The sequence below is a fragment of the Crinia signifera genome, chromosome 2 (assembly GCF_055691185.1).
Source record: "Crinia signifera chromosome 2, ASM5569118v1, whole genome shotgun sequence".
Taxonomy (NCBI): domain Eukaryota; kingdom Metazoa; phylum Chordata; class Amphibia; order Anura; family Myobatrachidae; genus Crinia; species Crinia signifera.
In genome coordinates, this window is record NC_139218.1 from 7,636,204 (window position 1) to 7,657,244 (window position 21,041).

The 21,041-nt window shown below is 49.4% G+C and overlaps 2 protein-coding genes across 2 annotated transcripts in view; both read right to left on the bottom strand.

Annotated features, from left to right (window-relative positions):
* Positions 1-4,785: 4,785 nt before the first annotated feature.
* On the bottom strand, positions 4,786-7,675 carry LOC146059366 (cystatin-B-like). The gene is made up of 3 exons (XM_083171521.1): positions 7,393-7,675; positions 5,641-5,742; positions 4,786-5,240 (listed from the first exon to the last, which is right to left on the bottom strand). Exons 1-3 carry the CDS (start codon positions 7,459-7,461, stop codon positions 5,112-5,114), a joined length of 300 nt encoding a protein of 99 aa, XP_083027647.1. The 5' UTR covers positions 7,462-7,675; the 3' UTR covers positions 4,786-5,111.
* Positions 7,676-13,249: 5,574 nt separating this feature from the next.
* Positions 13,250-21,041, bottom strand: part of CASR (calcium sensing receptor) — a 100,696-nt gene continuing 92,904 nt past the window's right edge. The window contains exons 5-7 of the mRNA XM_083171509.1: positions 17,258-17,494; positions 16,670-16,793; positions 13,250-15,205 (exon numbers count right to left, since the gene is read on the bottom strand). Coding sequence (XP_083027635.1) covers positions 13,797-15,205; positions 16,670-16,793; positions 17,258-17,494 — 1,770 coding nt within the window. The 3' untranslated portion in view covers positions 13,250-13,796. The remainder of the gene's footprint in view (positions 15,206-16,669; positions 16,794-17,257; positions 17,495-21,041) is intronic.

Consider the following 21,041-nt stretch of genomic DNA (forward strand, 5'->3'; position numbering starts at 1 on the left):
AGCCACGTGATTGGATGTCAGATGTTACAGGACGCGCTGGTCTGACCCTTCCTCCGGTGCAGATGCTGGGTGTTACTCCCGGGTGTCATCTGGTGACGGTTCCATGTCGGCTCATATCCGACCTAATGTATACACATGGTATATTCACAGCCAAGATCAGTGTTCCCAGGCTGTTGTGGATCACGGCGCCCCTGGGCCAAACGTTTCTTTTTGAGGAATTCTGAAATTTTTTTTATAAAATCAAGTCAATTGTGTTTATCTGTCATCATTAAGCTGAGCCGACACTAGCTGATATGTCGGCGGATCGGACTGACCTGGGTCACGTCGTCTAGTGTTATCCCCACTATGCCACGGACGAGGCGCACTCCCACCTGGAGCCAGCGACATCCTCCTATACACTAGGCCGACTAAGCACACATTGGACCTGATTTCCCTTGAGCTTCCTCGGAGGGCTACATATGATTATAGGCACTTGGGCCCTTTTTACATGTGATAAGTTCCCCCGGGGCAGCTGTCAGGAAGGTTGAATGTTCAATGAATGGGTGGCCGCCCATTCATTTGAATGGGAGTTTTGGTAGAGGCAATCGGGTAGGAGAGTTCAAAAGTCCCAATCAGAGGGTGACGACACCTGTCCTGCTGCGATCCGAAATGCATGGGATTGCGCAGGTCAGTTTCACATGATTTCTCGGCAGGTTCCGACGCAGTCAGGTGAAATCAGGCCCAGATTGGACAAGTGTATCTGGGCCTCATTTCCCTGGGGCTAGTGTCTGAAAGGTAATACATTAGGGGTAAGTATTAGGATGTGCGATACTCTGGTGATACTGTATCAGGGACGTCATGTCACTGGAACTCTCCTCAGCCATTCAAGGCACGGAGAGGGCTACATCCAATCAGGGCTGAGCTCAGCCCTGATTGGTTGAGGGTCCTCCCAGTGACTGATGTACAAATGACATCAGCGCGTGTCCATTTTGCAGCGTTTCAAAGAGATTTGAAATTCATATGCTTCCATTCATTACTAGATTTTTGTTCACACCGGACAGATAAATGTATATGTGTGTATCCAGCTTTACGCGTTCTCTGCTATGCTGCCCATTCATTGCACCATGTATAGACACCTTAACATGGATTATCTACATCATCCCTATCATACGGTCATGGAAGGAGTCATCCTCAAACTGGTCAGCTCTGGGCTCGACTCCCCAGGTTCCCACATTCCCAACCACGGCCCTCAAATCACACCAAGCGTGATATCTAGGCTTCAGCACAGGTGGCGTAACTAGTACATCAGTTATTTTGAATCAACCGTCTGGCCTGGATATCATGAAAACCTGCACTGTAAGCATGCCTTGAGAACGGAAGTTGGTAATGCCCTAGTGAGTTGGACCGGGTCACATCCAAAAAAGGGCATCCCTTTGCCCCAGGCCAACCAGCACTAGCCTGGGTTAACGAGGTTATAGTAATATGTAAAATATTGAAAAAAAATTATACATACACACATTAAATATATGCAGGTGAACTACAGGTCCCAGCAAACCTGCAGGGAATGCTGGCACAAACCACAAATATCAGCATGCCTGGGTAGTAACATCCCAAATCTTTGCACCCCACCCGATAGGATTCCTCATAGCAGAGGACTCCATGCTTTCTAGATTTGCCACTTTCTCTACAGGTAACATGGCATTGTCCAGTACCCTGCAGACAGTGCCAGGCAGGGGCACTCACTGGTGCTGTATGTTGTGGGTACTTACATGTCCAGAATGTCCCACCTGTATGCTTCACCCAATACCCCCAGCAGTTCACTGTAGCCTGCACTGGGGAATACACTGTGCTTTCAGCATTGTGGTGAGATACAGTAGTCTGCAGATGTTTAAATGACCTCAGTAGATGGTGGAACAGGAGGTAAGAACACATTCCCCAGGACAGCCCCCTCTCAGGCTTCAGTAACCCACAGATAATATACGCTACAGGGTTTCTCCTTTGTGGTATTAAGCCAGTTCAGCTACAAATTCCTCTATAGCAGGGGCCCCCAGACCTCACCCCGTATATAACACACAAAGGCTTAAGATGACAGGTCACGGCTCTGTGAGAGTTTGTTGTGGTGAAACCTGTATTGTTACGGAGACCAAGTCTGTCCCTGTCATCACTTACTCAACACCCCCGCCCTGAGCCCACCTGTCCCCTCTCCTGGCTACATTCCTGAGAATATCAGATCATACAAATACCGTATGTATTTTCTCTCTCCGCACTGGGTGTAAGGGCTGGCTATCCGGTCACTACCCTCTCAGCTATGGGAGCCAGAGGTCAAAGGTCCTTGACTACTGGTTTCTTTCTTATGGGTTTAGGTACCCTGTAATTGGACGCAGCATATATCCTTGTGGTGCCATACAAAAACCTTGCCGATGATAGATTAGACAGGGGATCCACATGACAAGGCACTGCTAGTGACATTCCCCACCAGCCGAGCCAACAGAAGATATCATGATCAACCCGTGGGAGCAATGGTGATCTGGGCAAGTACCAGCAGCATTGGACATAACTATATATTACTTGGCAGCGGGATTGGCTCAGTGCGTGCTATGGAATAGACCCAACTCTGAGAGGGTGTGGGTGGGAATTGAGTCTCAGTTTCTCGGGTTCCACTCGGTTTCTACTCTCTTATGGTTATCCAAATCGGTCCGTAATAAAAATGCAAAAGCCCACCCGGTTATATCACATTCTCTAGAAATCTGGGACTCTGCCAATAAAAGATTTAATTTTGCACCTTCCCCCAGCCCACTGATCCCTTTATTTAATAACCCGAAATTTCGCCCAGGTTGCTCCCCATATACATTTAGAAGCTGGTGGAAATATGGCATTAGATTCCTTAATGACATTTCTCAAACTTCTTCCTTCCCCACTTTTGCGGATATCCAAGCAAAACACCCTATTCCTCATAAATCTTTCTTTCAATACCTCCAAATCAGACATTTTCACTCCGCAGTTAATAATCAACTTACTACTAGACCACTCACCTCTATTGAACACCTAGCTCTTTGTAATACATCTGCAAAAGGCCTAATCTCAACTATATATCTTTCTTTGTTACCTCAGGCTTCTAATATTAAAGATGCGTATGTGAAGGCATGGGAAGCAGATCTGGGTGAAACGATACGGGATGAGGAATGGTCTGACATTTATTCTAACGTTGCTTCTAGTTCAATTTGTGTAAAACTGAAAGAAAACGCTTATAAGTTACTCTATAGATGGTATTATGTTCCAGTTAGACTTAATAAGATGAATGCAGATATATCCCCCCTATGCTGGAGATGTGGAACAGCGGATGGCACTTTCTTGCATATATGGTGGGACTGCCCAGTTTTGTCGCCTCTTTGGCAGAAGCTAACTACTTTAGCTAATTCCATTTTATCTTTGCAAGTTCCATTTAAGCCCGGTTACTTCCTCCTCTCTATGGATATTCTAGAAACAACTCGTGCTAAGAATAAATTGTTCACCCACATGGTCCTGGCGGCCAGAACTTGTATCGCGGGTCACTGGAGATCTGCAGTTGTACCGTCCCTGGATGAGGTGACTGCTAAGATCTGGCATATCCATTCAATGGAGTATATGACGAGTATCTTAAAATGTTCTTCTGCAAAATTTATCAGGGTCTGGGAGCCTTGGACCACGTATTTTAATATTCCTCCAGCCTTTCATTAGAAAGACTAGTCCCCCCCCCCTTTTTCCCCTCCCTCCTTTGTTCCTTCCTTTTCTTTTTCACCCCCTTTCTTCCTTATAAACTTTTCAAAATTCTTTCACACTATGGTTCAAGTACTTGTGTGTTAGTTTTATTTGTGTATACTTACATGTATAGTTAGAAACGTGAATGTAGATATGTAGGTACATATAAGTATTAAAATATGCAGGTATAGACGTAGGCAAATATAGGCATGTAAGTAGGTAGGTGTATATATTTTGTGTTGTTAATATCTATCTATTAGCGGTATATGTATTGTTTATATATTCCTATAGTTGTCTGTAAACAGTATATAATATCTCCCTTAAAAACAATTATTTGATCCTGACTGTCCTACCTTTACATGGATTCTGCAATTTCACTAACTGTACCCATTTGGACCCTTGCTTTCTCTTCATATCGTACAATCTTTTTATGTCTTTCATGTATCTTTGATACCTTTAATAAAATTTATTGAAATATCTGGACATAACTATAATCAGGGGTGACCAACTCAGTGCTTGAGAACTACCAACAGGTTACATTCCCCCAGATCCCCTAGCTGGTGCACAGCTGTAGTCATTACCAACACCCCCTAGCTGGTGCACAGGAGCAGTCATTGCCAACTGTCACATTCCCAGACCCCCTAGCTGGTGCACAGCTGTAGTCATTACCAACACCCCCTAGCTGGTGCACAGGTGCAGTCATTACCAACTGTCACATTTCCCAGACCCCCTAGCTGGTGCACTGCAGTCACTACTAACTGTCACGTCTCCCATACCTAGCTGGGGTGCAGGTGTACTCCTTATGGTCACATTTTTCAGACCACCTAGCTGGGGCACACAGGTGAAGTAATTACTATCACAACTGCACCAGTTAAGCGTGCACCCCCCCCCCCCCCCCCCCAACTTACAGTATAGCAGGCAGTGAGGCTCCCATCCAGTGCAGGAGGTCACTGTTCCAGCAGAGAAGTTTATGTTGTATAATCTGTGATTTCTATACACACCCTGCAGGCGGAGGGTGCGACCGGCATCGCTGCCTATGTTACGCTACAATCAGACACCAGGACCCCCTACGCGATACTTTTTTTATTAAAGCATTTATTTGAGGCGTTCCATCACTTTGTTGCCTAGAGAGTAATTTGCTGAACCAGCAACAACATTACATTTGTTAGATAATCATGGACAGATACATGAAGCACATATGGCCGCTGGTTACGGACATGTAATCGCACTTACAGAACCCAGTATAAAAAGCACATCACTCCGGTTTCAATCCCAGAAGACATTGCAGGCAGCGGCCCGTTCCCAGAGGTTGCGGGGGGAGGGTGATATAGGAGTCTGTTACAGGAGATTAGCAGTTAGATGACAGCAGCGAGGCCCCTCCCACTGCGCCGGCCTCAGAAGTGCAGAATCTCCTCTTGCTTGGTCTTTCCGCCCTGGCAGCCGCTGAGCGTCAGCTTCCCCTGCTCATGAGGCAGCGCTTTGTGCACACGTACGTGGATGCATTCGCCATCGGCCACTTGGACCTAAGAGACAAACAGATACGTTACAGCACCTCTGCTCCCCTCTGCCCCATCCCAAATAATGATCCTCGTCCCCTCCGCAGTCATCACTACAGGGAGGGTATACTATAAACTGCATCTGTAACATGGCAGCTTCCACTGCGTGAGATTGGGGAATTCTGACCAGTGGGTCCTGCGCCATGCGTCTTCACAGCACACCAAGTCCAGGTATTAAGGCTAACCATATTTCACCACGGGTGACTTAGCCACCTGTGCTCAAGCCTAGAAATGTCTAAACCCTGGACTAGGTTTATACCAGATGTATGTAATGTAGGTACAAACAGCAGAGACCCAATTATAACACTGTACTCAGAAGGTGCAGGCAGCCAGCTGCACACCCCAACACCTCCCCCAGAGTCATTACCTTGACGAAGTAGTTGGTCCCACTCACGACCTGAGTCTTGTAGTCGATGGCGGTGAACGTGGTGAATGTTCTCCCTTCTCGCGCTTCCACCTCCGCCTTCACCTAAACACAATAGCAGTCAGAAAGGTGATATAACGGGGTAACAGGGGAAGCATGCAGCATGCCATCATAGCCTGGGTAAAGTTACTTCCACATAACAGACTAGATAATGGGCACCTGCAACATGGCAGACACTGGCCAGCCAGTGATTGTGTGTGGTGCCCGGCAAGCAGTTACCCAATCACCATTGTGAGACGAATAACGGAATTCTATCTATCTACCCCCAGAAACAGAAGAGGGGGTATCTATGCAAGACCTGCCCCTGCATCATTGGAAGGAGAAGCTTCTGCTGGATCATTATAACTCATGACAGGATCAGCAGGAACTGGTGGTCACTTAGTCATCTCAGTACAGCACCGAGGTCACATGACTAAGGGTCACATGACTGCATTGTACGGGGATGAGTCACCTGCAGTGGTTACAGTGTTTTCATGTGCAACTGCCAAAACACAGATCCTCAATTTCTACTGTACACAGCTGCCCCCCCCATTCCCTACTGTACACAGCTGCCCCCCCTCCATCCCTGCTGTACACAGCTGCCCCCCCCCCTCCATCCCTGCTGTACACAGCTGCCCCCCCCCCTCCATCCCTGCTGTACACAGCTGCCCCCCCCCCTCCATCCCTGCTGTACACAGCTGCCCCCCCCTCCATCCCTGCTGTACACAGCTGCCCCCCCCCTCCATCCCTGCTGTACACAGCTGCCCCCCCCCTCCATCCCTGCTGTACACAGCTGCCCCCCCCCCCCTCCATCCCTGCTGTACACAGCTGCCCCCCCCCCCCTCCATCCCTGCTGTACACAGCTGCCCCCCCCCCCTCCATCCCTGCTGTACACAGCTGCCCCCCCCCCCTCCATCCCTGCTGTACACAGCTGCCCCCCCCCCTCCATCCCTGCTGTACACAGCTGCCCCCCCCCCCCCTCCATCCCTGCTGTACACAGCTGCCCCCCCCCCTCCATCCCTGCTGTACACAGCTGCCCCCCCCTCCATCCCTGCTGTACACTGCTGCCCCCCCCTCCATCCCTGCTGTACACAGCTGCCCCCCCCCCCCTCCATCCCTGCTGTACACAGCTGCCCCCCCCCCCTCCATCCCTGCTGTACACAGCTGCCCCCCCCCCTCCATCCCTGCTGTACACAGCTGCCCCCCCCCCTCCATCCCTGCTGTACACAGCTGCCCCCCCTCCATCCCTGCTGTACACAGCTGCCCCCCCCTCCATCCCTGCTGTACACAGCTGCCCCAATCCCTACTGTACACAGCTGCCCCAATCCCTACTGTACACAGCTGCCCCAATCCCTACTGTACACAGCTGCCCCCCCCCCCATCCCTACTGCACACAGCTGCCCCCAATCCCTACTGTACACAGCTGCCCCATAGCCTGCCATCTATCCTCGCTGCAACAAAGTGCTACACATTGTGTACAGTGCAGAGTACACTTTATAGTGTGAACAGCAGATAGGGTGGAGAGCTGTATAGGAGACACTGGTCACGGTAGAGACCAGATCCCCTTCAGTTTTGATGCAAGTAAGGGGGGAGAGTGAGTAGGGCAGAGGATGGGCAGAGACACACATACTTGTAGCAGGGTCACAAATATATATACACACATACACGTAGCACTGACACACAGATATATACACAGACTGACACACACCCGTGTACCTGGTCACAGAGGCTCTGCACCGTCTCGTCCGCAGGTTTGGCTTTCCCGAGTCCCCCGCACATCGCCATAGTGTTACTGTGGGTATCACTGTGTGCTGTGGGTATCACTGTGCTGTGGCCGATGCAGGTACAGAGTACGTCACCCGTCCCAGCTATATGACTCCTCCTGGATGCACCATATCCGGGCACGGACGGGGGATGTAAGGGGGCAGCAGGAGCACTACATCCCAGGCCTCTCCCTGTGATCCCCCCCTCTCTGCCCCTGGGCGAGTGGTACAGTCCCCCTCAGTCACGTGGTGCCGGCTCCTGCGAAACAAACTGATACAATGTATAAGCGGAAGAGACTGCGCGGGTTCCCGTCACCCCCCGCGGTGGGACCCTCACGTGACCCTGGCTGCACTCTGGCAGCAGCATATACTACTGTAGTTGCCAAGTCAGCTTGAAACAAGCGGATTTTGGGCTTGGTTTTTTTCGTGAGTTGCTGTTTTTTGATGGCTGCTTGTTGCTTGTTTTTGGGCTTATAATTTTTTTAGTAGCTTGTTTTGGGCTTGTTTTATTTTGTGCTCGGTGTTTTTCTCTGTAATTCAGTTATTCAGCACAGAGATAAGTGACAAACACAGGTGAGAACTAGGCTTATAGAAATGGTAATGACTCCCATTATCTATGTTGCTGCTTGTGTGTAGTCACTAGGACTAATCTGATTTTAACAATGACGCTTGTAGTAAGATTGTTCTATCTTTTATTAAGCTGTCCACACATGGTACAATTTAACAGGTGCGATGTGCGCTCCCGCGCACATTGCACAGCACAAAAAGTATGTGCTTACTAGGTTGCATCTCATTGCATTGCATTCAAAACGCATGCGATCTAGTGCAAAACGTACTGCACCTGTCGCACCATGGGCGGGATGTACTTTCCTATTTTGCCACATTATTTCATGTTTTCCGTGGCGGCACAGTGTTCTCTAATGTATTAATAAGGTTTCCCACACAAAAAAAACCGCATCTCTCCCACATTGTGAGATACCGCGAGTCTTCCGTCGCGGTATTTCCAGCCTATTAATTCAAATGTACAGATCGCGGACTCGGATGTACTAATAGCAGCCGCGGAGGACAATAGAGATTTTAATTTCGCTATATATAGCTGGCGAATTTGCAAAGTATAGCACTTTTCCTTTAATTTATTCACAAAGCACACAGTTTAAAACGCAGATGGCACAGAACTTACATTAATGAAGACCACAGTTGTGCTCCCTGCCATCCTCTACGCTCAGCCATCCACTCTATCCCGTTCCTGTGCTCCCTGCCATCCTCTACGCTCAGCCATCCACTCCATAACCCGTTCCTGTGCTCCCTGCCAGCCTCTACGCTCAGCCATCCACTCTATCCCGTTCCTGTGCTCCCTGCCAGCCTCTACGCTCAGCCATCCACTCTATCCCGTTCCTGTGCTCCCTGCCAGCCTCTACGCTCAGCCATCCACTCTATCCCGTTCCTGTGCTCCCTGCCAGCCTCTACGCTCAGCCATCCACTCTATCCCGTTCCTGTGCTCCCTGCCAGCCTCTACGCTCAGCCATCCACTCTATCCCGTTCCTGTGCTCCCTGCCAGCCTCTACGCTCAGCCATCCACTCTATCCCGTTCCTGTCCTCTCTGGCTTTTACTGTGCATGACAGCATCCACAGATGGGGATGCACATGCTCAGCAATCATGCAGCCAGCTAGACTAGTGGATTGCGTTCTCAGCTGCGACCGCAAGTAACATAAAATTGTTACATACGGGGAAGACGAAGGCGGAAACAGCCTGGAACGCCACGAACAGGCTGCAAAAGCAGCGCGAGCTGACCGCTACAGCAATGCGGTAAATCAGAGGTTCCCAATCTTTTTTGATTCACGGCACCCTAGAGAATCAGAATTTTTTTCACGGCACCCCTAGGTCAAAAAAAATTAATTAGATTGGGTTTATATGCGATTCTTAGCGGCAGTTATGTGGTAAAGGGCAGGATTTGCTTCTGTTTGTACACATTCTATGATTGGCAGCCACCAGCACTGGTTTTGCTCCTAAATAATTAACCATTAATAATTTGAGTTGGTCCTGGACTACCAAGCCGCGGCACCCCTGCATGTGTCCCGAGGCACCCCAGGGAGCCACGGCACACAGTTTGGGAACCACTGCGGTAAATAGTACATCCCGCCCCATGTATGGTAAATATTTCTCAGTGCGTACAAAGGACAATGTTCACTTGAGATATTTCTTTAGAGAAAAAATGAAAGTAAAATATCTCATATTGGGGCAGATGTATGAAGGCGCGCTATGGGGGAGAAGGGGGAATCAGTGCATGTTATGTGCACCGATACACACACAGAGCGCGGCACAGATACACACACAGCGTATATTGGGGCAGTTCTGAGATGCGTGGGACTGTGGTATTTAACATGGTATTAATCAGCCCCAGAACCTGTGTAAGTCATAGGTGCTCCAGATATAAGGGATATTAGGGAAAGCCAGGAATGAGATAATCGTGTATCCAGATTTCCCCCGGGACACCGCCTCACCCGTCATCATCTACTTCCTTGTCCATTTCTTATTGCCGGTGTCCCTGGCAATGTTCCCTCTAATTTTACGAAGGCTGTGTGCTGCAAAAGATTTTGGCTGTGCAACTTTGGAAGGAATTAAAAAATTTTGTGCGTCACTTATATATAACTGGAAAATGACGTTCAGCATTTGTGTTAAGTTTACTTCAAAATGATATTAAACATTTAAACCTTCAAAACACAGCACACAATGTAGTTAATGGGTGAAACACACATTAATTGAGTCCACAACTGCAAAAAGGGACCACTGCTGCTTTGTGCGCTCTGTTGTAATGTCTGTGCGCATGCTCGTGGAGTTGTGTGCGCGCGCACGTGCGCACAGCTTAATAGGAACACTGGTCCTTGGGAAAAAATACCATCGCCTATGTCAACGGCATCAATATATAACAGACTGATGTCACCTCTATCGGATCAGGGACATTGGTGGTTGCTGCCCAGGCCTTTATCCGTTATCGTTAAGGTGGAAATTTACTAAGATGGGCGTTCTACTTATGATGGGATGTAGCCCATAGCAACCAATCAGATTGTATCTATTATCTTCTATCTAGAAGATGCTAATTAGTAATAAGTATATTAGGTCTACACTGTCTAGGTCCAGTTAAATGGTCGACATGTGCTAGGTCAACATGAAAACGGTTGACAAGGAAAAAGGACGACATCGTTTTTTTCTTTTGGTTGACATGGACACTGTGTATGTGTAATGGGTCCTCGCTGCTCTCGCCCACTGAGATGGTCAAGTGAGAGGAAGTCGGGTTTGTTTAAATCATGAAAAACTCATGTCAACCTTTTTTTAAGTTGACCTTTTGTCCATGTCGACGCGATGCCTGGATACCAGTAACTCGCCGGCTCATCTCTTGCCTCACTCTCAGGTAGCGCCCTTACACACACATCTTGGGGCCAATTCAGACCAGGGGGCAATTGCTGGGATCCGTAAGCACACACACCCTCGCAGCGTAGCGGGGGGACTCGCATGCACATCAACCCAGAAATGTTGTTATGTCTGAAAGGCACCAAACCGGCACTGTGTTCCCAGGCCCCCAACCCTGTAATTCACCTGGGTTTTTCTTAGCCAGGTGCGCACCCCGAAAGGGGTGTGGTCTATGTCATAGGGGGAGTAGCCGCATGGGGATGCCGCGGTCACAGGCCACGCCCCTGTTTTGTCACTACAGGGGCATGGCCAGATGTGTAAGCTGCTGGATATGCCCCCAGCCCCTCTGAAAAGAAGCTGTCTATTCCCCGCTCTGTAGCGTCGGGCAAGGGGGACTTTCAACTGCCCCCCCACCGCGGGACACTGCCGGTTGGATCATCCCAATAAACGGACTGGACAGTGCAGAACCTTGTTTACTAGATATATGTCCTACATGTTTTACTAAAAAACTTTGCTGAAAAGGAAATCTGCTGTGGTATTGTCACTGGTATATGATACATGGAATGTAAGTTATTTACGATTGGAAACACACCCAGTCCATTAGGGCTGACCCCCACCTGTGCATGACCTCATTATATTGTGCCTCCATTGCCCCTAATGATGACACTGCCTTAAAAACAGGAAAACCATCTTATGTCTGAAAGGGGTCATCCCCGGAATCTCCTGGGTCAATATTGGTGATTTTGCTGCGGGGATGCGAACATCCCAAAATGCAGAGTCGCGCCAGGACTGAACCCTTTCATAGTCCCACACTGTAAGGACACGTGTAATACAGACAGTCCCGGCGTCCCCTCACTCTCAGGACACGTGTAATACAGACAGTCCCGGCATCCCCTCACTCTCAGGAAACGTGTAATACAGGCAGTCCCGGCGTCCCCTCACTCTCAGGACACATGTAATACAGACAGTCCCGGTGTCCCCTCACTCTCAGGACAAGTGTAATACAGACAGTCCCGGCGTCCCCTCACTCTCAGGACACGTGTAATACAGACAGTCCCGGCGTCCCCTCACTCTCAGGACACGTGTAATACAGACAGTCCCGGCATCCCCTCACTCTCAGGAAACGTGTAATACAGGCAGTCCCGGCGTCCCCTCACTCTCAGCACACGTGTAATACAGACAGTCCCGGCGTCCCCTCACTCTCAGGACAAGTGTAATACAGACAGTCCCGGCGTCCCCTCACTCTCAGGACACGTGTAATACAGACAGTCCCGGCGTCCCCTCACTCTCAGGACACGTGTAATACAGACAGTCCCGGCGTCCCCTCACTCTCAGGACACGTGTAATACAGACAGTCCCGGCGTCCCCTCACTCTCAGGACACGTGTAATACAGACAGTCCCGGCGTCCCCTCACTCTCAGGACACGTGTAATACAGACAGTCCCGGCGTCCCCTCACTCTCAGGACACGTGTAATACAGACAGTCCCGGCATCCCCTCACTGTCAGGACACGTGTAGTACAGACAGTCCGAACGTCCCCTCACTCTCAGGACATGTATAATACAGACAGTCCCGGCGCCCCCTCACTATCAGTACACGTGTGATACAGACAGTCCCGGTGTCGCCTCATTCTCAGGACACGTCTAATACAGACAGTCCCGGCATCCCCTCACTCTCAGGAAACGTGTAATACAGGCAGTCCCGGCGTCCCCTCACTCTCAGGACACATGTAATACAGACAGTCCCGGCGTCCCCTCACTCTCAGGACACGTGTAATACAGACAGTCCCGGCGTCCCCTCACTCTCAGGACACGTGTAATACAGACAGTCCCGGCGTCCCCTCACTCTCAGGACACGTGTAATACAGACAGTCCCGGCATCCCCTCACTCTCAGGACACGTGTAATACAGACAGTCCCGGTGTCCCCTCACTATCAGTACACGTGTGATACAGACAGTCCCGGTGTCGCCTCATTCTCAGGACACGTCTAATACAGACAGTCCCGGCGTCCCCTCACTCTCAGGACACGTGTAATACAGACAGTCCCGGCATCCCCTCACTCTCAGGACACGTGTAATACAGACAGTCCCGGTGTCCCCTCACTCTCAGGACACGTGTAATACAGACAGTCTCGGTTTCTCCTCACTCTCAGTACGCGTGTAATACAGACAGTTCGAACGTCCCCTCACTCTCAGGACACGTATAATACAGACAGTCCCTGCATCCTCTCACTATCAGGACACGTAATACAGACAGTCCCCTCACTCTCAAGACACGTGTAATACAGATAGTCCCGTTGTCCCCTTTTTGCGTACAAATCAGAATATCCCCCTGTATCTGTAGTTTCTGACTCATCCGTTGGGAAGCTGACAACTTTATCTAGAAATAACTGGGGAGGAAATTGTGTTCTACATTTTATTTATAATTTTCCAATATCATCAGTGCAGACAGACCAGCATCGCCCACTGGCGGAACGCAACTTCACAGCACAGGAACGGTATATAACAAAGCAGTAATTCACAGGTCTAAACAGACAGACACACACAACAGACATACAAGCACACACACGCACATATACATATTCAACATTTATTACAAGGCAATATTTCCCCTATAATGGATCCATTGCTTAAACAGATTTTCTGGATATATCTGACATTGAACAGGAAATCTCTGGAGACTATGTGTGGGTCTAACCGAAACAAACCACGACGTATGTAATCCTAAATGTCATTCATTTAACATTAATACACAAGGTGGAGAGAGAAGTCTCCAATATTGTTAGTGTGCGTCCCTTCGAAGGATCCACCAACGCTTTCAAGAACTGTCCTTCGTCTTCCAGAAGTAAGAAGTCTTTGTTCCTATCGAACCATCCTCGGGATTCGCACAATATACTGTGGTATATTCATTTTACTGACGATGCAAACAATGGGAAGGTAACAAATTTGTTAAGAGTTAATCATGTTATCTGTGATGACTCCATCAATGTCATTCCTCAGATTCTCCACTTGAGTTGAAGGAACCCCGATACTTTGGTCATCTGGGATGACTTGGCTAATATACTCCTGCGACTGTGATGCATCGATGTTGGAGGCCGTTATAAAGCTTGACTCGCTACCTCCATCACTGTTTTGGTGCCGGAGCAAAGCCCTGTGCCTCATTAAACTGTCATCGCTATTCTTTCCCTCCAGCAAGTTCTTTGGTTTTGTGCCCTTGTTGGACACTGAATTCTTTGAGGGTTCCTCAAAGCTCAAAGACATGGTGACTGTGCCACTGCCAAAGCTCACCTTCTGTTTGCAAGCTCTGGCCCGGTCCACTGCGGTGAAGTGTTCATCATGGTTGCTCTTGCTGCTGATTGAAGAGGATGGAGTGGATCCTGTTGACCCTCCCAAGCTGTTGGACCTTTTGTGGGACACATTGCTACGTCTCAGGGTGGCCCTGGCTGCAACCTTAAATGCATGAGCTACGGTGCTGCAGCGGACCTCTTCTATGGTGTTTCTGGATGGTTTGAATAAGATGATGTAGACTTTGTTGAAGAAGATGCAAGCCAGCAAGCCGAAACTTGAGGCCAGGATAGCAATGACCTCAACAGCCGAAACGTACTTTCCGTAGGTGCTGACATAAGCCGGAATGAAGGATATCCACACAATGAAAAATATCAGCATGCTGAAAGTGATAAATTTGGCTTCATTAAAGTTTTCTGGCAGTTTCCGGGCCTTGAAGGCAAAGAAGAAGCAGACGGCGGCCAGCAGGCATGTGTAGCCAATCAGGAACCCGAGCGCCATCAATGATCCCTCGTTACAGATAACGAAAATGATCTCATCTTCGTGGTTTTTAGCACTCTTGGGGGGTGCGGTATAAAGCCAGATGATACAGGTCACAATTTGCACAAAGGTGCAAAGAAACACCAGAAGGAACTGCAGGTTCACCCCCCACCACTTCCTCTGGAAGCTGGTGGGGATCTTGGCTTCAAACACAAGAAGAATGCGATTGGTCTTCACCAGAATGCAAGATATACACAGCACAAAGCTGATGCCAAATGCCGGCTGCCGCAACCGGCAAGTCCAGTCCTCAGGTTCCCCGATGAAGAACAAGGAACTAGAGAAGCAACACAAGAGGGAGAAGAGGAGGAGATACGACAACTCCCGGTTGGTTGCCTTGACAATTGGCGTGTTGCGGAATTTTAAGAAGACACTGAGCACGAAGGACGTCAGGCATATTCCCAAGATGGCAAACATTGTGAGGGCTATCCCAAAGGGTTCTGTCCAGGAGAGGAACTCTATCTCTTTGGCGATGCAGGATGTGTGGTTCTCGTTGGACCAGTAATCCGTGGCACATTTCTCGCAGGCACTTGCATCTGTGATATAAGTAACAACAAGGGAATGGTTTAGTGTTTGTAGCGTTATCGATCACATTACTGTACAATCACTATACTATACGTCTTGCTGACAGTGTACTAATGCCGGCCCTGCGCCTGGCTTCACAGCTAGGCTAGGCTGCACAGGCTGGGGGCTACCATTTTTATGGTAGCGCATCACATTTCTATAGATCTACAGTGCCTAGACAGGAAGTCAGTTGGTTGACACGTTCAAAAGTCAACAAATTCAAAAGGTTTACATGACAATGGCCGACAGACATATGGTCAACACTTTTTCCCCCCATGTTTTTCAACTTTGGCTTCATTTACCATCCATGTGGACTATGATTGGGAAACCTGTGGTGAGTGCAGTGTAAGCGGAGTGTGGGCACCATACCCATGTGGCAAGTGTCCACTAATTTGGGTTACATGTGGTTAAAGATACAAAATTACATCCAATAATGCAGAAATAAAACTTGTGTCTACAATTTTTTATAACAAATTCCACATTGATCCTTTGACCCTGTCGACCATTTGGGGTCTAATGACGGTCTATCCTTCACATGTAGAACTTCTTTACCACACTCCTTGCAATGTCAGTGGCAGCCCCAGCGAGATCGACAAGCTGCAGTGTTTGGGGGCAGAGCGGGGGTGTTACCCGGCATCGTTCTTCAAAACAGGAAGCATATCAGGTCCAAGGTCTGTGTCATCGGACCTGGCCGGTGCCATAACAAGTCATAACAGTTACTATGGTGATCCAAGTTTGCTGTCTCAGACGCAAACAGCTGCAGCACAGTTCAAAATTCAAATAGGGGAGCCACACCCACTGCCATTAACTGCCATTCCAAACTGACTCACTGGCAGTGGGTGTGGCTCCCCTATTTGAATTTTGAACTGTGCAGCAGCTCCACCCCTGGATCCACCACTGGACTCAATACAAACAGAAGGTATCTATCTCCTACAGGCGCCTCCTGCTGCTTCCTTGCCGCTGTGCAGTTCCATGCACACATGAATCGGTCCCACAGCTTCACGTTATTAAATACTCTGCTGTGTTGGGTGTGGATTTCTAGGCCTACAGTGTCTAGGTGCAAATGCCGAGGCGCTCGTTCTGTTAGGGAAGGGAACAGGGTGGGCAGGGGGACACTCAGCAGGGGAAAACTGGGCGTTCCCCTGCGAGCGTAGGAGTGTCAATGCCTGCAATGGGGTGGGCAGCGCCCACCCCAAATTCTGCCCTATCCGGCAAAGATAGATCAGCTTAGTCTGACTTTTATCTGTGATAAGGAATCCATAGTTCATGGTTCATATTATAACGTTTCCTGATCCAATGTAAAATCTGCATGTGACGAGTCCACTGCTTGCGCCCCGCGAGCACGCACGTGTTCCAAAATAACTATTCTTATTTGTTATCTGTTTATTGTCATTGTGTATTTGCGCGTTACATTTATACATAGTATTGCTGGTTACCAGTCTCATCGGAGTACTCCCCATCGGGGCAGTCCTCACACATGAAGCAGCAGGTGGGTTCTCCCTCAATGATCCCCTTTCTGGTGCCCTCCTGGCAGATCCTGCTGCAGTTGGAGAACGGAACCTGCCGGAATGAAAGAGAACCTCAGTTATCAGTTCCGCCCAATTCCTACAGAACATACTGAGAGTTAGAACATGCTACTATCGCACTAGTATAGAACGATTGCTTAGATTCAAATCCAAGGTGTGATCTGCAAACTGCCCAGCAGGTGGTGCTCTACACACAATTATCAGCCGATAGTCAGTCCATAGCACCAGTATATTCTGCTGTACTTTACAATTGGGAAAAGAGAGTGACAAGAACAAGACTGGGCAATAACAGTAACAGAGAGGTCAGAGGGCCCTGCTCGCTTGTCTATAGGGATTCTAGACATATGATACATGATCATAAATGCTGTTGGTGGGCTGTATGATCTGGTCACACAGCGATGCTGGCCTGGGGTCAGCGTTCAGAGTATAGAACACATGTAATTTTTGTGTGAACTCTGTAGAGGGGATGTAACTGGGTAATAACCAGCGGGGCCCCACCTCTCTGGAGAACCCACTCCACAGGATCTTGCTCTCGTTGATCAGCAGCTGGTCCCCTTTCTTGGCGTACACATTGTAGTGGCCAATGTCTTCGAAGACCACCTCGTCCGAGCCGTCCTCATTGGACAGGTGCCAGTTGATGATGGTGTAATTCCCCACCAGGTCCCCGAGGTCGTTGAAGTCCACTTGCTCCCCCATGTTGTTGGTGAAGTTGAGGTGCTTCAGATGTTTGAGAACCTGGAAGACAAAGGTGAAGGGTCAAACCTTCCGTAAGCGGCATTAATATCACAGATAATACAGAGCAGGAGGCAGAGTCAGCAGCTTTCTAGTAGTTTAAAAAGACAGATGTCTGAGGGAAGGGAGGAAGCCTTATAATGAATCTTCCTGACTGGGAGCCGCAGCCAGCCAGGGGGTAGAGGATGGTTCCATAGACAATAATGAGACCTTACACGCAGCTACGGGTGCCATTATCCCCAATGGGCAGCGTCCTATAGAGCCGCCTGCTACAGACACAGCAGGTCCCAATAGCAGTAATGACTCTCACAGCACATACGTGTCATACATGTATAATGTTCTATATAAATCATGCTACATCTCTTATATATTTAGCCAGATCTGTCACTCATCCCCTGTGTAGCTAACGTTCCTGCCCAGCAGGATACACAAACCCGCCCCCCCCCCCCCAGGGAAAAGTGTTCTATGTGTATAACGTTCTACACAGCCCACCCCCTTGACATCACCTCCCCCGCCCAGCCAGGTCTACAGTGCACGCCCACCATCCACCATTACTCCACAGCCACCATCCACCATTACTCCCACCCCCCCCCCCCCTCCCCCGCGGCCCCCCCCTCTCCCCATATTCGCAGGACACCCGCGACCCCCCCTCCCCCCATTCGCGGATATCCCACGATTTGTGGGACCCCCGAGACACCCCCCTCCCCCCATTCGCCGGACCCCCGCGACCTCCCTCCCCCCATTCGCGGCGGGATTTCCACGACCCCCCACTCCCGCGATTCACGGGACCCCCACCCTCCTGCGATTCGTGGCACCCCCGCGACCCCCCCCCCTCCCACGATTCACAGCACCCCCCCCGCGACCCCCCTCCAGCGATTCACGGACCCCCCCTCCCGACATTCAGTACTTTGCATTAAAGGGGTTATTCTGGTTGATTCGCAAGGCAGCGAATTTGCAGCCTTGCGAGTCTACCAAACCGCGCCCGGCAAGTCCACCAAACCCTGCCCGGCGAAACATCCATTCGTATGCTGCGAGGGAACACCCACATCAGTCGATGGTCGCCCTCAGGAGGAGATGGCTGGGCAGCTACCCGGCGTCTATTCCCTTGAGGCCGGGGCGACTCCCAAATGCCCCCCCCCCCCTCCCCCCCGCCTCGGGACACAGACGGCGCAAAAAAACGGTACAGTTGGGAGGTCTGATATGACCCATACCCACACCTAGACACTGTTGACCGTTTATACTGTGACCCCCCGTGAGAACTGTAACATGCTCCCTGATATATTTCATGTATTTTTGTAACATAAAGGGCGAGATTTAGTGGTTTGACCGTTTTTGAGAAAATGCGATTTTTTTTTTCTCAAATCGCCCTATATCGCCGTTTTTTAAAATCGCATTTTTGCCGCGAATTCGCATATTTAATGAGGTGTATTCCGGCATGAAAAGTGTGAGAATATAGGGCGATTTTTGGAATGAAAAAGTGCTATTTTTTGTCATGAAAAGGTGCGATTTTGGTGACATGTGCGATTTTGTCATTAAAAAAAAAAAATGGCTGCCCCCATCAGAGACCTTTGGCTGACTGCTCAGGAGTCAGGCTGCTTTTTTGAGGTAATTAATTTTCTCTCTCCTCCCCTATTTCGTCCTTTACACCTTCACAATCACTCAATACAACTCTAACAATCCAAATGTATATGAAATAGCTGTCTGCTACTGTAAGCAGGGTCGGCTGACAAATTACTGCTACTTCATTGTGTGTGTGACTGCGTGTGCATGTGAGACACAGTGTCACTGTGAGTCTAAAGCTGCCCATACACAGAGCCGTTCGCCGGCATCCGTTCTGTACTATGCGATGCGCGCTCCCGCGCATCACATAGTACGGTACAAGAATTATGTGCTGCACATACTTTTTGTACTAGGTACACATCGGAACGCAGTGAATGCACACTGCATGCACTAGGGATGCGATCCGATCCGATTTGTGCTGTTTAAGTCCCAAACTGATCCGTTAAACGGACCGTGTATGGGCTGCTTAAGTGTGTGACCCCTTCCCTTTTGTGTGACACTGTGCTTCCCTCCTCTCCCCACCTTGTGTGACACTGTATACCCCCTACCCCTGTGCCTGTGACACCCTTTAACCCCCTCCTTAATGTATGTGACAGTATACACACCCCCTACCCCTGTATGTGTGTCTGTGTGTCTTACACCATGTACCCTCCTATCCCTGTGTGTTTGTGATGCCTTGTACCCCCAAACAACCTGTGCGTGTGTCACCCTATACACTGTACCTCCACACCCTGTAGAAGGGGGGGCCCCTTAAAAATTTTGCTATGGGGCCCACCAAGTCCTAGTTACACCCCTGCCCATGACCTCAGTGCTGTGAGGCAGTAATGCTAACCATTACACCATCCGTACTGCCCTGCACACATACTCCGCACAGTTATAGCCATGGTGGGGATAGAACCCATGACCTCAGTGCTGTGAGGCAGTAATGTAACCATTACACCATCCGTACTGCCCCGTATATATAACACATGGTGGGGATAGAACCCATGACCTCAGTGCTGTGAGGCAGTAATGTAACCATTACACCATCCGTACTGCCCCGTATATATAACACATGGTGGGGATAGAACCCATGACCTCAGTGCTGTGAGGCAGTAATGTAACCATTACACCATCCGTACTGCCCCGTATATATAACACATGGTGGGGATAGAACCCTTGACCTCAGCGCTGTGATGCAGTAATGCTAACCATTACACCATCCGTACTGCCCCGTATATATAACACATGGTGGGGATAGAACCCATGACCTCAGTGCTGTGAGGCAGTAATGTAACCATTACACCGTCCGTACTGCCCCGTATATATAACACATGGTGGGGATAGAACCCATGACCTTAGTGCTGTGAGGCAGTAATGTAACCATTACACCATCCGTACTGCCCCGTATATATAACACATGGTGGGGATAGAACCCATGACCTCAGCGCTGTGAGGCAGTAATGCTAACCATTACACCATCCGTACTGCCCCGTATATATAACACATGGTAGGAATAGAACCCATGACCTCAGTGCTGTGAGGCAGTAATGTAACCATTACACCATCCGTACTGCCCCGTATATATAACACATGGTGGGGATAGAACCCATGACCTCAGTGCTGTGAGGCAGTAATGTAACCATTACACCATCCGTACTGCCCCGTATATATAACACATGGTGGGGATAGAACCCTTGACCTCAGCGCTGTGATGCAGTAATGCTAACCATTACACCATCCGTACTGCCCCGTATATATAACACATGGTGGGGATAGAACCCATGACCTCAGTGCTGTGAGGCAGTAATGTAACCATTACACCGTCCGTACTGCCCCGTATATATAACACATGGTGGGGATAGAACCCATGACCTTAGTGCTGTGAGGTAGTAACGCTAACCATTACACCATCCGTACTGCCCCGTATATATAACACATGGTGGGGATAGAACCCATGACCTCAGCGCTGTGAGGCAGTAATATAACCATTACACCATCCGTACTGCCC